Here is a 14,072-nt window from a genome sequence, read left to right on the forward strand (position 1 = left end):
TTGTGAGTTCAAGACCCACATTGGGTGTAGAGCTTACTCAAAAAAAAAATTAAAAGAATAAAAAAGGCACACATATATATTTAACCACTGAATGATTGGACTTAATATAGCAGAATGTGTCAAACTAAAAACTGATAGAGGATATTGGCCTGATTAGTTATTTATAATCATTTTCTAAAGCACTTGTTTTCCAGAGGGGCTGTGTAAAACTCATAATGCTTTTCACAGCATTTTTGCCAATGCTTTCCTGAAGAATGCTTCTGTTATCAGAATATGAAAGTAAGCTTTGCAAACGATCTCTAAGAAAATGTTTTGCAAACAATTCCTAAGAAACTATTAGAACAATCAGTGAATAATCCATCAGAATCACCTTGAAAATTTTTATGACACCTAGATTTCATACATTCCCATAGTAAGAGAGGTGATTCTCATCATTATCACTGAGATAAGAGATCCAAATACAGGTGTGTTTTCTTCACTCAAATTCACCCTGTGATTTTTTATATAGCACCTTTGATGACTCAAGTATTCTAAATACTTGTTGCCAAACAAATCGAAGTGTGGTTTGTGCAGCACTGCTCATAGTCCCACCTCTGGTCCAGCCTGCTTTCCCATTAGAGTGTACAGCACTGTCTGTTGGGAAGTGGCCTCTTCATCAGGGAGTCACCGTCACTTTGAAGTTGTATTAGTCCCTGATGTTACATGTTCTACACTTTATCCCTTTCCTCTAATCTGAGTGTTATATAGCCTACCCTTATGCTGAGGTCCTAGACCTCTCACAGTCTGGTGTAGATACCATCTCAGATTCAGGAGAGCAGCATGAGCTTTGTTTAAGGCAGAATCTGAAATTGTCATCTTTTCATCACTTCCCCTCCTCTGTTAGGGCACTAGGGTGATTTCCCTGGACTAGTATCTTCATAATTTGCTTCAGTGACACTTCATCATTCTCTTAAAGCCCACAGTAGTTTTTAACTCACCAAGTTTCCTGTTTTGTAAGCAGCTCCTAACCCCCATTTTGACTATTTGTAAAGATGATTTACTTTCGCTCTAAGCTTCTTAATCTTCAAATCCTAATCCCCTCTTACTTATGCATAATATAAATGTTTGAACTTTAGATTTCCTCTATGAATAGTTACTATGTTATGCTTACACATAATGTCTGCCTTTTGTAAACTTTGAAAGTACAAATTGTAAACATTAACTTCATTCTGCACAGCACTGAGCACAATGTCATGATCACTTAAATGCTTTTGATGATGAAGGTGAAGATGATAATGACCACGTAATGCTGTTCTGGTTTGAAAATATCACATAGGCAGTCCAGTACACCTTTTTCTTTTTTTTAAATAGTTGTTCCTCATTCTGTAAAGCTGTCATTCTTCATTAGCAAAAAAAGGTTACAGTAAGTTATAATTAGTGTTTAGTGCCCTGCCAAATAATTAAAGATAATAAAAAGCTTTCAATGAGTTTAATGTTAACATGGTATAATTAAAGCCACATCTTGAAATGCATTAGGTGTCTATTATATCAGATATTTGATGCTTTCCCCCCTCTACAGATGAGATTTTCAAATTGTGCTTATAGTAATGTCATCATCAAAGACAAAAACTCACATGACTGAGATGCCAAATGGGCTTTGTGGTGCCCAGCAAGGGCAATATTCAGAAAACCAAATCACTTACATAACTCTTATTACTTAGTGATAGGGAAATGGAGTCCCAAAGATACTGTGTGACTTGCACAAGGTTACACACCGGTAAGTTAAGTCTTCCTTGATAGCACTAACCTTCAGTGTTGTACTGAAGTGATTACTATTACTGTCATTAATTCTCTCTGAAGTATGGGATGCTTGTTGGAAAAATGCTTATTTTGTCTTTGTCTTGATGGGGTGAAAAACTACAAAGTGAAAGAACATAATTTTGTACGTAGCTCTTGGATTTAAGTGGTTTTAGGATGCAGGGCTTGCCATAGTGCCTATTTTAAGGCTCAAATACAAAGACATGGCTTGAATTTCACCATTTTCTCATCAGAATAACTGGCATGTGCCTAGATACCGGGCCATTTTCTAACCCTGCATTCTTTGAGTTTGTCTCAGGCCTTCTCTTGTACGTAACGTATTATCTTCTCTAGCCACAAAGATTTGGAAAAATCAGCAGAGTGTAAGTAGCCCCTGAAATAAAGGCGTCATTCAAGGAACAAAGAAGTAGAAGGAGGGCTCCAATTAAAATGATGAAAATCTTTAATTTTTATTTAGGTATACTTGTACGGACACGTGTATATACAAATACAGATTGTATGGGTTGGTTTGTGTGGGGTTGTTTTTTTTTTTTTACATTTTTTTTTTTTTACGTTGATATAATGTCGGCATTTCAAAACAGCACTCGATGAGTAAGTGCAAAGGAACTGCAAAGCAGGGCAGTACAGCACACACAGGACCACACGGAGCTGCACTTCGCACCCAGACGCACACACGATGAGTGGCTTTGATGGGGTGTCAAGAGTAAGCATGGAAAGTGGATTTGGACTCACGGGTAACCTCCAACATGCCAGCATCTATTAGCCTGTACAGACAATGGGAGCAAGCCCACTGCGGGGGGATTCGTCTCATATCCGAGCAGCTCTTGGGCAAATGCATGGGAAGAACTCAGCGATGCCAAACCAGAGCCAGACCTGCCCATTCACGGTTCTGAAGGAAAGTAAAACGTGGGAGGAAGGCAAGAAGACAAAAAACTAAAATAAATAAACGTAAGAAATAAAAGGGGGGCTGGTGGTAGGCAAACGGGGGTGTTGGTGGAGGTGGTTTTCAAAAGAGAAACGACTGACCGCAGCTCTGAGAGCAATGAATGGAGGGGGTTTAAATGGTTTAATTAATTTGGGGTAAACTCCTAAAAATGGCTGCTGCCGTTGCTAAGGCACCAGAGAAAAACAAAGTCCCTGAAAACCCACAGGTACTGTACGACTCTTCCTCTCACAATGGCAGAGGGCAACAGCCCCCATTTAACCTGCCTAAATGGACTGGCTTGAAACCTTTCCCATGCTTGGGCCGCGTTTGATACCGGCAGCTCGTCCTGAGGGAAAAATGAAACCGTCTATGAAAACCACCACAAACAGAAAACCAAGCCGAAGTACAGAACTGTCACCAGATTCCCTAAGCCTTTTTAAGCCAACATGCCGGGGGAGAAAAAACACCACAGGGCTCCAACATCAGACCTTGAAAACACTGAGGATAAGATATGGATCAAAAAAGCCATGTTGTTCCGGGTCCCAAGATGGTGGAGTCTTAAGACTGGGAGGGCGATGACTGCACATGAGTCCTGTATGGAGCAGTGTCTTAGCCATTTGTGACTCTTCTCAGCTACGTATACAGTGGATGTTTCAAAACCTCAATGCATGTTTTGTATCCTGAAAGATTATTGTTCTCACTTACAAAAGACATAAGAATCAAATCAATACTTTATTATCAAACACTATATACAACAGAGGTCGCTAATAATACAGAATTAAAGAACGCAGTTGTTTTTTTTTTTCTTTTTAACGTTTTACTTTTCTTTCCTCTGCCACCCAAGAAAGTACAGTACAAAACAATAGTCTAAACTAACACGAACTGTTACCTGGTCTATTAAAGGATACACGGTATCCACTAAACAGACAGATCCTTATTTCCCTGCTTCATGTTGCAAAGCCCTTGGCAACCAGGGGCAAACGTCGCTGGGGTTTGACTTACTGGGGCTGAGAGGCAGCTAAGGCTGCCCTTCAGACTTTGAGTTGTTGTTGTTGTTGTTGTTTAATTAAAAGCTGCTACAAAATTGCATCGACATTCTCCTAAGCCCCCGGAGGGTTGTTACCACCACCATAAAAGGCCACCAGCACTTTCTGGACAAGAGGAAAACTCTCTGATACCAATCATTGTCTTGGAAACTCTGTGGCCAACATTACCTACAATTCCATCACTTAACGGTAGAGAAGCATACTGTCTACTGGTGTGGATAGTCTTGCCTTTTTTTTTTTTCCCCAAACTTAATTTGTAGTGGCATAATGAAGTAAAGGGGTCTAATTTCACTGTGAAAAATGAAAGACAGTGGCAGAGAGGGCCATGAGTAATTATTTTATCATTTGTTAGAGACGAATGCTAGCAAAACCACAGAAGTCACCATTTCTAAAATGAAATTAGCACTGCTAATGTAGTTATGACTAACTGGAATCTTTACAGGATCATTCGATTTCCTTGTGGTTATAGAACATGCAGTATTATTTTGGTTCTGTTGATCCATTTTAGCAGGTATCCTCCCCCCACCCCCACTCAAATCCCACTGGACCAACAAGCCTGTAACTATTAATAAAAAGAAGTATTACTGGATATTACTGAGAGTACTGAGCATATAAAGAGTTAAAGGAAAAAAGAATCCAATGCTGTGAACTTCTGTTCCAGTGAAATGGTGGCTGCCTTCTGTGACAAGACTCGGTCACTCCAGAGGAGTTCCTGATGTCTGGGGAAGCAGCACTGATTGTGTCTGTGAGGCTGGCGACCCCACCCCCGGGGCTCCAAGTGCAAAGAGACCCAGCAGTAACGTCCATTCCAAATGGATCAGGTAAGCCCAGATTACATGCCAACATGTGTACAACTCTCCAGGGTGCAAGTACCTTTACAAGCTGCCTTTCATTCACACACATTTTTCTAATTCAGAACTACTCACAATTCGTAGCAAATTCCCATTCACGAAGTCTGTGCATAATATGACCCCTCTCTTTTTTTCATATAGACATTTTAAAAAAACAAATATACCTATTTTTAAAAAGCCTTATTTTGCTGGAACGCTTCCAATTTTTCGTAAGTTACATAATCACTGCATTTACTTTTTGCTCTGTTCTGAAAGGCATGGTTCCTACTGACATGTCGTGCAATAGTAAAAAGGCTAGATTTCTTTTCCATTGGTCTGACACTTTTCCCTGTCTAGGCTTTTGGAGTTCAAAGTTGGTGACAGCCTCACCAGTAGTTAAGTAACCCCCAAGGCTTGTATTTCCTGGTAATCAACTGGAAATGGCCCTTGTTGGCCATGCTAAGATTCCTCAAACAGGGTCGTCTTGCGTTTATTCTCCTTCTGCCCCACCCCGACAATGAAACAAGATAGCCCCCTATATTTCTAAATGTATCAAGGGATACCACTTTTTTTCTCACAAGTTTAAATAGGACAAGCATATATACTCACTCTCAGCATAAAGTATATCTAAATAATGTATTTTCTATTCTAGTGGATTTTTAAAAAAATATTTTGTTAAAGTCTTTGGGACTCCATCTTGTTTATCTCCCACAGATAAACACATGTTCCCCCTACGCTTCAGGCTGTGTCAGAAAGGGAAAGAATATAAAATCAACACTTGAATTTTTTATTCCAAACTTTGGAATTTTTATTCCAAATTTCCCTTTAGCCCTCCCAAGTAGTGCTGACTGACTCTCCTGGTGACAGGGCTGTGTGTCCGAGCCCCTGTAGATGTGGAGTGTGGAGCGAAACGTGGGTACTAGGGTGGGAGTCGGGGAAAGGCCACAGCACGCACTGGCGCTCCAGCAAAGCCAAATCACATCTCCTCTGGCCACTGACCTCCTTTCCTTGGTACCTATCGTCCCCCAGAGGAGCATCCAGAGCTATTCCATTATACACTCATCAACCCTGGCTTGTCAGCCTTGGGGAAGGTCACTTTATTCATAAAAATGCCTCTTTGAGTTTCTTTTTAAAAAAAATTGTAGCACCATGGTGATCTGTATTCCAAGGGAAAAAAAATCTGGTGTGCATTGTCCAGTCACCAAAAAAATTAGAGGCACTCACACGTACACACCCCCACCAAACCTAGTTTTCTCTGTTTTCACCCTTGCTCTGTGCTAGCTAGCATTCCCGCACCCGACCTGCTTTCTAGAAAAAAAGGCTGCTTTCGTGGAGCACAAGTTTTGCTGTCAAGAGTGCTTTAAGACAGTCATCGTAAAAAAATAACCCCAAAAAACAAAAGCAAAAAACAAAAAAAAACAAAAAAACCCCCAAGAACCAAAAAACAAAACAAAACAAACCAGTGTCTCAACCTTTTGGAAGCCTGTTCATTTATGTACTCCTAGAGGAAAGGGTGTAATATTATATCTGTCCTTACTACCTCCCCTCTGGACTTGACATGGTGACATGATGCCCCGCACGATCATCTTACAGTCCTGAATGAGAAGGCATAAATATTGTATGGGAGAGGAAAACCCCCCCTGGGCCTTGCCATCACTAGCCACATCTGCCACCGTTCCTCCTTGTCCATAGACCACTGTCACAGTACGCTAACGGAGGTGGGCTCTTAGAGGAGAATGCACAGGCGCTGACGACCACTGGTGTCACTATGGACAATTGGGCATTTTCATCTGGAGTCCATTCAATTTGGAAGGGATGAGAGAAGGCAAGGGCTGGGGGCGGGGGGTAGGGCAGGGGAGCAGCAGCTACTTGAGCCCTCCTGGCCCCAAGTTGTTGCTTAGAATTCAGGCTGAAAGAAAGAAAACAAAAAATCTGACATCTGCCAAAAAACCAATAACAAGTCCCTTCTTAGGATGAGCAGTTAGGTGGATCTCCGGTGTTCCAAGACCCTGATGCTTTCTGTGACAGGTGACGGGAGGAGACTGTGCTATAACGTCAAAAGCATCGCCAGGAGGAACAGTAGGATTGCCAAAAGGCGGCTGGGTATCCTTGGTGTTTGTGCCGCGTTCTCACCGCGGGATGGCTCGGCTGACTCATGTACGGTGTCATCTGTTCAAAGAGAAAGCACACATTCCAATGAGATTTCACATCCTTAATAACTCTCGCAGCAGCCTGCTGTTAACAGACCTCGCCACCCTCTGCAAAGTAGGGTAATGAACCTTGTGCCACCATTGACTTTCATGTCTGCATAATCACTCAGTATTTACAGCAAACAAAGGACAAGCAGAGAAAATTGGACTTTTTCAGCAATATTATTACGTTCCTTAAAAAGTGAGGGGAAAAATTGTACCCAGACTGTAACCTTTGGTATGTGTTTACTACTTTGGTTTGCTAGCAAACACACCTTGCACAAAGCCGAGATGTCTGAAGGTCCCTTTTCAACCCAAGATGCCACGGAGAAGCAAGTGACATGTTGGTGGGGGTGTGTGTGTGTGTAGTTACATTGTCATGTTAGTGGTTGATCAGAATGGGGCTGCCCGTTTTTCTCTTTGCACCTGTTTCACGGGATTAGTGTTGAATGTTTGGTGGTTGGTTACCTACATGAATTTTCAATTAAGAAAAATTAAAGGCCAAAACCGCATTTATTTATTTTTTGCCAGAACAGCATTTTCAATTAACTATACGTAATGCCCACTAGACCTCAGTAAGTGGTGCCCACTAGTTTGCCTACAATTGGGAATCAATGATGGTGCTATTTCCATTCCAAACCCTGTATCCCCAGGATTAAATTACTTGAACTTAACTATTTTTATTTTTATCAGGCTGAAGCTTGGCACATCAATTATCAGCGTGGATGCAAATTTTCCTCTAAATAAAAGGGATTAAGGGAGGTAAGCTTCTTTTATTTAGCTATAAAGTGTTCTACCAGGCTGCCTCTGACTTTGGATAGCCTTCCTGATCTGCATGATTAACAGGCTTAACTTTGAAACAGGAACTCTGCAGCAATTAGTACCCAAAGATAGATGGGCGTCTTGCCTACGAGCCATGCTTTGCTCGTGTTGCCCGTCTTCTTCCTTCCTCCGGGCTTAACTTGTGCTTTCAGACTACATGTTCTCTGAACCACATGTTCTTGGGGCCCAGGGTGGGGTTCAGTGGTAGAGTTTTATTTCAGCATCAGGGGACCTTCCTGTAAAAGCTCAGGAGACTGTCATCTTATATTCACTCAACGGTCAATCAGAGAGTGGAGACAAGTGAGACTCTAGTGAGGTTTCTCAATTTTGTAGACCTCAAAGGATAATCCCTAAGTATCCCTACATGACCCACTTAGAACCCCTTAATGGACCATTGAGTTCAAACTCATTTATATCTTCACACCACATGTCACAATAAGGATGCTTTCTTTTTCACTATGTATCGTCACACTCCCTATCCTTTGTCCGAAAGTGGCCACTTTGCAGGTGCACGGGCTGGCCCCTGCTTCGGATATGCGCAGGTAGGCTATCTCTGTTCATCACATCCATTCCCAGTATGAGCTAAGCAATCTATCTGCTCCATGTTAAGGCTTCTGCCCTGGAGTGCTCTTTGCCTGTCCTCCTGTAGTAGCTGCTGCATTCCTGTGTCTGATTTGCTCCCTTCCCCTGGACCTGAGCAAACCTGTGTGGGGTGGCGACTGGCTTAAAAGACTAGAGAGAAGGTTAGGGAGCAAGAATGCAAAGTTAAAGGAATGCAGAGGAAAAACTATAAAGCACCCCCCACCCCACCCCCGTGGTGCCAACTACTTGTGGTCGCTTCTCTCTGTTCTTCAGCCTGGCAAATGTATTTGATCTGGAGGTAACAGGAATTAGATAGAAATGCCCTGAAAAGCCCTGAAATTAAAATCCAGATCGCCTTAAGAGCATCAATATGTTGTCAATCAGAATAATAGAGTGCTTTGGGTTTAATTTGTAAAAACCATAAACCCTGAGGCTTCCTTCCAGATTTCATTTTGAAATGCCATTTATACACCTGAAATTACATCAGCTCTTGGGTTCTTCTCCATCTTATTTTTACTACCAAATTACCCAATCCTCTTCCTTGTAAAGTCTAGATGTGTACTGATAAAAGTTATTCCAGTCCTAAGTAGGTAGTCAGTGTGAACTGGAGGGCGAGATGCCTCCCTATCCTTTCAGGATGCTCAGCAAGGGCTAACCATTGCTCCAGGCAGCACAAGACAGGGTGAATGACCTTGTGGGACACGGAGAGGAGGAAAGCTTTCGTTTTTCATACAAGTGAAGCATGAGGTTACGTGTACTTTTCAGTCTTCTAATCATGGATGATTTTTCAGAGTAACCCTCTTCTAAGCAACCAGCCGGTAAGTGTCATTTTACCCTCAAAGGGGGAAATCTGTCCCACTAGGGCCATACAGTTCTTCTCTGCTCTCTGTAACATGCTGGTCCTGGCTCAGGATTCTACAAAGCATCCTTCAATTCTAACAGGGCCTCAATGTTGGAAGATTCTACGGCCCCTGAGAAGCAAAATGAGAAACTAGCTGTCATTTGGGTAAATCTGAGCAATTTCAGAATCCTAAGGAAGAATTCATAAGCAAAATCTCACCCAGTGGAAATTATATCTAACCATCAGAGACTTCCTAAGACTCATGATGGTAAATGTGGCTTGAAGGAAGAAAATATTCCTCCTCAGAAACCAAATCAAGTCTTGCCTCCTGCCTCCAGGATTCCACAGTCTGAGGGTTTCAATGGTTAATTGAGAGAACACTAGCAATATTTTGGAGCATATTCTGTGGCATATGTCTGCCCTGAGATCATCCTGTATCCCTGATGATAGGAAACTGGCAGGCAGAGTGTGCAAGCAAACAAAAAAGACAAATACATTCCAAAGACAGGTGAGTTAGTACACATTGCCGAGAACATGCAGTGGAATCCTTTCAGGCTTTCCGGATTTTTAAAGTCTAGGTCTATACTCCACCATCCAACACAGCGGTGGGTGTAAAGCCACACGTCTGACTGAATTTTGTGAGGAACAGGACAAATTACTGCATTCCTACAGCCAGGGATGGTAGCTCAACCTCGTCTTACTTTTTTAGCGAAGATGCTCACAAGAAAACCTGTAAATACAGTCTTGACTGACTGGAGGAGCTTTTCCTGCCTGCGTACCCATGCATGTGCACCTGCATTTCCACTCCCCAACACACACACACACACACACCACATTCCATCAGACTTCTGCAAACTTCCATCAGTTCTATGTGCATAGATTGGGGAGCCATCAAGGATTTTAAATGCTCAGGGAAAAAGAGCCTATTTCCCAAAGACAGTGACATATGCTCACGTACGAATGCATCTTAATATCTTGCATCTTATCATTAGTTGAATTCAAAGGTAATTTTCCTAGTGTCAGAATAGTCCTCAGTGTATCTCTTGATGACCAAGAAAAACATGCAATCTGTTGTTTCTAAACAGCCTCTTGCTTTCTTGATAGGCAATGGAGTTTACCTGGAAAAAAGATTATTGGAAAGATATGCCTACATTCTACCACAACTTGCATCAAAAAATCGTAATTCAGGATAACTTAGGTTTACAACACGCCTAACTCGGTCCGTCATTCTACACATGACTTATTAACATTTCCAATAAAGTTCTCTTTATGAAGATCTGCGTGTCTACTAATGGTAAGAGAATCCTCCTTTTCTACTCATGTTGGAATGGGAGTCAAGAAATTTGAATATTAAACCTGGATCAGTCTCTTACTAGTGATGAGGCCTGGGCAAGTCTCAGTTATCAAGGGGCAAGTGTAGACTCTGTGGGCCTTAGAAGAGAGCCCATCTAACTCAAAGACCCTAAGATGGACCAAGTCTTCGAGCTTTGGAAGGAGTCTGGTACTTTGAAAAGTCCCAGTAATGCTTCCAGATTTCCAGGACTCAATTAAAATATCTCCATGTGAGCACTCATTCCTTGCAACTTTCTAAAGCAGCTAACTGATCCCTGGGGAGTCAAGAAGGCCTCTCAGAGCTTTATTCTACACACCTCCCATTTGTGCTGGGGTAAGATGCCTGCCTTAGGTTTTTTCCCCAAGCATTCTTGTTTTTCTAACTCTTCCTGTCAGTTACAATGTGAAAGCTATTGTATGTCCTGAGGCACCGCATTTACTCAGGGTAAATTTCCCTAAGGCTCCCTGGCTATGTCCTAGTAACAATACTCAAAAGATAAAGTGGACTTCACAACCCTTTAATTACTAGGGCCATAAAAAAGAGAAGTGCTGCTACAAATAGATGAAAGAAAAAAATCTCTGTTCACATAAGGTTGGGGGGGGCTCACATCTTTCTGTGAAGAAGAAATCATTTTAATTCATTAAGCTTTGAGATGGATGCGGGAGTTGGGTAAGGAAACCAGTCAAGATCTCAAGCAGGTAGGGCAAAGAGAGGAAACCATAGGAAGGTAGGTATACAGGGGCATCAAGGCACGGTCCTCAGTGCACAGTGGATAGAGAGCTCCTATCCTAGTGTCTAGTTGAATTTCTAACCAAATGGATAGTATAGGGCCACTTCACCCACAGTACACTACAGTGTAAATGTTTCAATGAGTGCTTGTGTGGGTTTTAGGTTTCTTCAGTGACGGGAAAGTTTGGGTGTGTGGAATGTAGGAGTAGAAAAAAAAAATTTCTCCTTAATACTTATTTTGCCTCAGCAGTCAAGGATCACATTTGGTTGGACAGACTACTGATTCATTTGTGCAAGTAACACGTGTGTGAATTTGTGGTGTTAGGCAACATGATTGTACTTCTCCAGACCAACTGCTATTGATATCAATAGCACAAAGAATATCTGAAATGTACTAAAGGTCTTTAGATCAGTTCAATGATGCATGTGAATTGCCAGAGAAAATTAAATACGTTGAGTTAGCTATTTTGTGCAATAGTCTTAATTACTGGACATAATATAAAAACATAAACAATAGAATTTTTTTTTTTCCTGTCTTCTATGAAAACAGAGCCATTAATATTCACAGTGATTCACCAGCATGCTCGGAGGATATGGTAAAAAGCAGTGAGATTTTAGCATTCTGATGGGGCTTCTATATTAGGATACTGCATTATATCAAACCCATGTCCAAAAAAAGAAAGGTCATATTTTATCTAACATGCATTAGACAAAGATACTGGAGGAATGAGGTAGAATATAAGTAATATTAGCATCGCTAGCAATGAGCAAAAGCAGAGCAACTATAACATGCAAACATGCGGAGAAGAAAGGAAAAAAAGTACGGAAGCACCAGAGAGAGATGCATTTGTTAAAAGAAGAGTCTCTAAGCATACTAACCTGCTGGTTCTAATGAATTTTCTACTTTGTCGTTAACATCGAAAACACGATCATGAACACCTATAGTTTTCATACAGCTATCTATAACAAAAATAGAGATAACAGCCAAATATGTTAGTGAAGACACCCTTAAACTCCCATTTCTTTTTTTTCTTTCTCTCTATTGTCTCCTTTAATTTATGTAGAGATTGTTTTACAATCAATGGCATGTATCCAAATGCCAATATTGTTCCCATTTGCTGTGCACGTACAACAGTCTAAGAAACAACAAGTTAGCAACTGCTGTGTACTTCAAAATAAAAGCATCATGAAGAATGATGAGAAAAAATATGATGAAAACTAAAACATGGATGCTGATATACAAAACAGGTACCACACAGGATTTAACAGTAAAAAAAGTTGTACCGCGGTGAACCAGACCACACGATAGAGCATGCGCGGTGAAGCCACCTTCTGGAGCTCATTCTAGTCAACTTACTTGTTGGTCTCACAAAGACTTTGAGCTTTAGACAGGACCTTCTGCCATTATCTGGGATTGCAGAGGCTGTGGATGAGACAAAAAGAGAAAGAAAGGAGAGAGCGACAACGGATTATTCTTCATTTTCAAATGCAAATGCTCTACAAGACATTCTTTCATGAACTACAGGAGCATACTCTAATTTTTCCCAGAAGTTAAAACAAAAATACTTTTCAGATTGATAAAGAATGCTAGAAAGGGCTACTTTCCTGTCCCTGGCTTTTCTTTTCAGTAAAGACTCATGCAAGAATGTTGGTATAATCTACAGAAAAATACTTGGGATTTTTATTTCAAAGGCTCTTCCATTTAACTTGATCTGTTATCAATTTTCTCGAAAATAAGAAGATAATGCTTGAGCCCTCCGGCCGGCAGTCACAGAGCCACTCCCCGTCTCCTGCAGGAAAAGGGGCCCGAGGTGAAAGTGCTGGCAAAAACCAGTAACAAATAGTTACAAGGCCAACTTAAACATGACCTATTTTTGCTGGGGAAAGCAAAGCTTTGTCTGTCCTGAAACCCTGTCTGTCAGTGCTTTGCAGGTAATTCAATTAGAGGTTTTACTCAGAACTTGGCTCTGCATTCTATAGGACTAAACTGAGCCCAGCAACTTCCATCATGCTATATTACAAGTACAATATGCTACTGAGAAAGCACTACGGTGCAATGGTACATTTATTTTTAAAAAATTTGCCACAGAGAAGGATGGAAGTAATAAAGTGGGCTTACCAAAACATAACATAACATGTTTCAAGTTATAATTCATTTGAGGAAGAAACTTTCTTCTTCTCTTCAAGATAATAAGACTGTAAACTTTCTCTGCGCTGGAAAGATTATCTCCCCTCAGTACACATAGCATAATGTCAAAGGGATTTCCATGGGCAGTAAGACCCTTAACGATCTCATCCATTTACTAAAGGCGTTCTAGAGGACAAAAATGATAAAGGAGTGCTGCATAGTTTCCCCCCCTTGTGTTTGCCTCAAGTGGTTTCTTCAGAAAATGCAGATGACAACAACAAAAACTCTCACGGCTTACAGTGAGTTTGGTGAGACACCCGCAGTGACAAAGACAGGACCCGCGGTTGGTACGCTTTCTCTCTCCTTTATTTTTATCTTCTACTATTCCTCATGGGAGCCCAGACAATGAAAATGCTTATTTCTTAGGTGAGGGGATTTGAGATGCAAACTCCAAACTAATTTTACATGAATCTCCTCCGGTAACTCCAGGATCCCTGTGCTGGGAAATTTATAAATTCACCACCTAAAAGATATCAAGCTGTAAAGGACCCCTAGTGTCGCTATTCAACACCTGTTGAAACCTCTTAATTCTAAGACTAAAGTATACAGAAAAGAGGATTTTGCCCCTCCCCCTCGCCCCTCTGACCAGCAGTTAAGAAGTGCTAACAGCTGGCTTTGCTGTAGGCTTTTATTAAATCAAAGTCGGGAAAACCCCCTCTACTGACATTTACAGTAACTAGTGTGTTATTTAGGGCACAGTATTTGCACTCTGTGGTTGGATCCAGGAAATGCTGTCCTTCCTGTGGACCCCGACTGCAAATGTGCATGTCACAAACACAGTACACATAGG

The 14,072-nt window shown here is 41.3% G+C and overlaps 1 protein-coding gene across 3 annotated transcripts in view; it reads right to left on the minus strand.

Moving 5' to 3' along the window:
* Positions 1–3,978: 3,978 nt before the first annotated feature.
* The window catches only part of EFNA5 (ephrin A5), a 275,225-nt gene continuing 265,131 nt past the window's right edge, over positions 3,979–14,072 (minus strand). Inside the window, exons 3-6 of one of the 3 annotated variants that reach the window (XR_004681047.1) lie at positions 12,452–12,517; positions 11,974–12,054; positions 9,991–10,150; positions 6,713–6,767 (exon numbers count right to left, since the gene is read on the minus strand). Coding sequence is in view for 2 of the 3 variants with exons in the window: in XM_035015012.1 (XP_034870903.1) it covers positions 6,646–6,767; positions 11,974–12,054; positions 12,452–12,517 (269 nt within the window). In the remaining variant the exon portion in view is untranslated. Of the gene's footprint in view, positions 6,768–9,990; positions 10,151–11,973; positions 12,055–12,451; positions 12,518–14,072 lie in introns of all 3 variants that reach the window. The other 2 variants (XM_035015012.1, XM_035015014.1) reach the window with 2 other exon arrangements.

The sequence above is a fragment of the Mirounga leonina genome, unplaced genomic scaffold (genome assembly GCF_011800145.1).
Source record: "Mirounga leonina isolate KUSES-001 unplaced genomic scaffold, KU_Mleo_1.0 Mir_168, whole genome shotgun sequence".
Lineage (NCBI taxonomy): Eukaryota > Metazoa > Chordata > Mammalia > Carnivora > Phocidae > Mirounga > Mirounga leonina.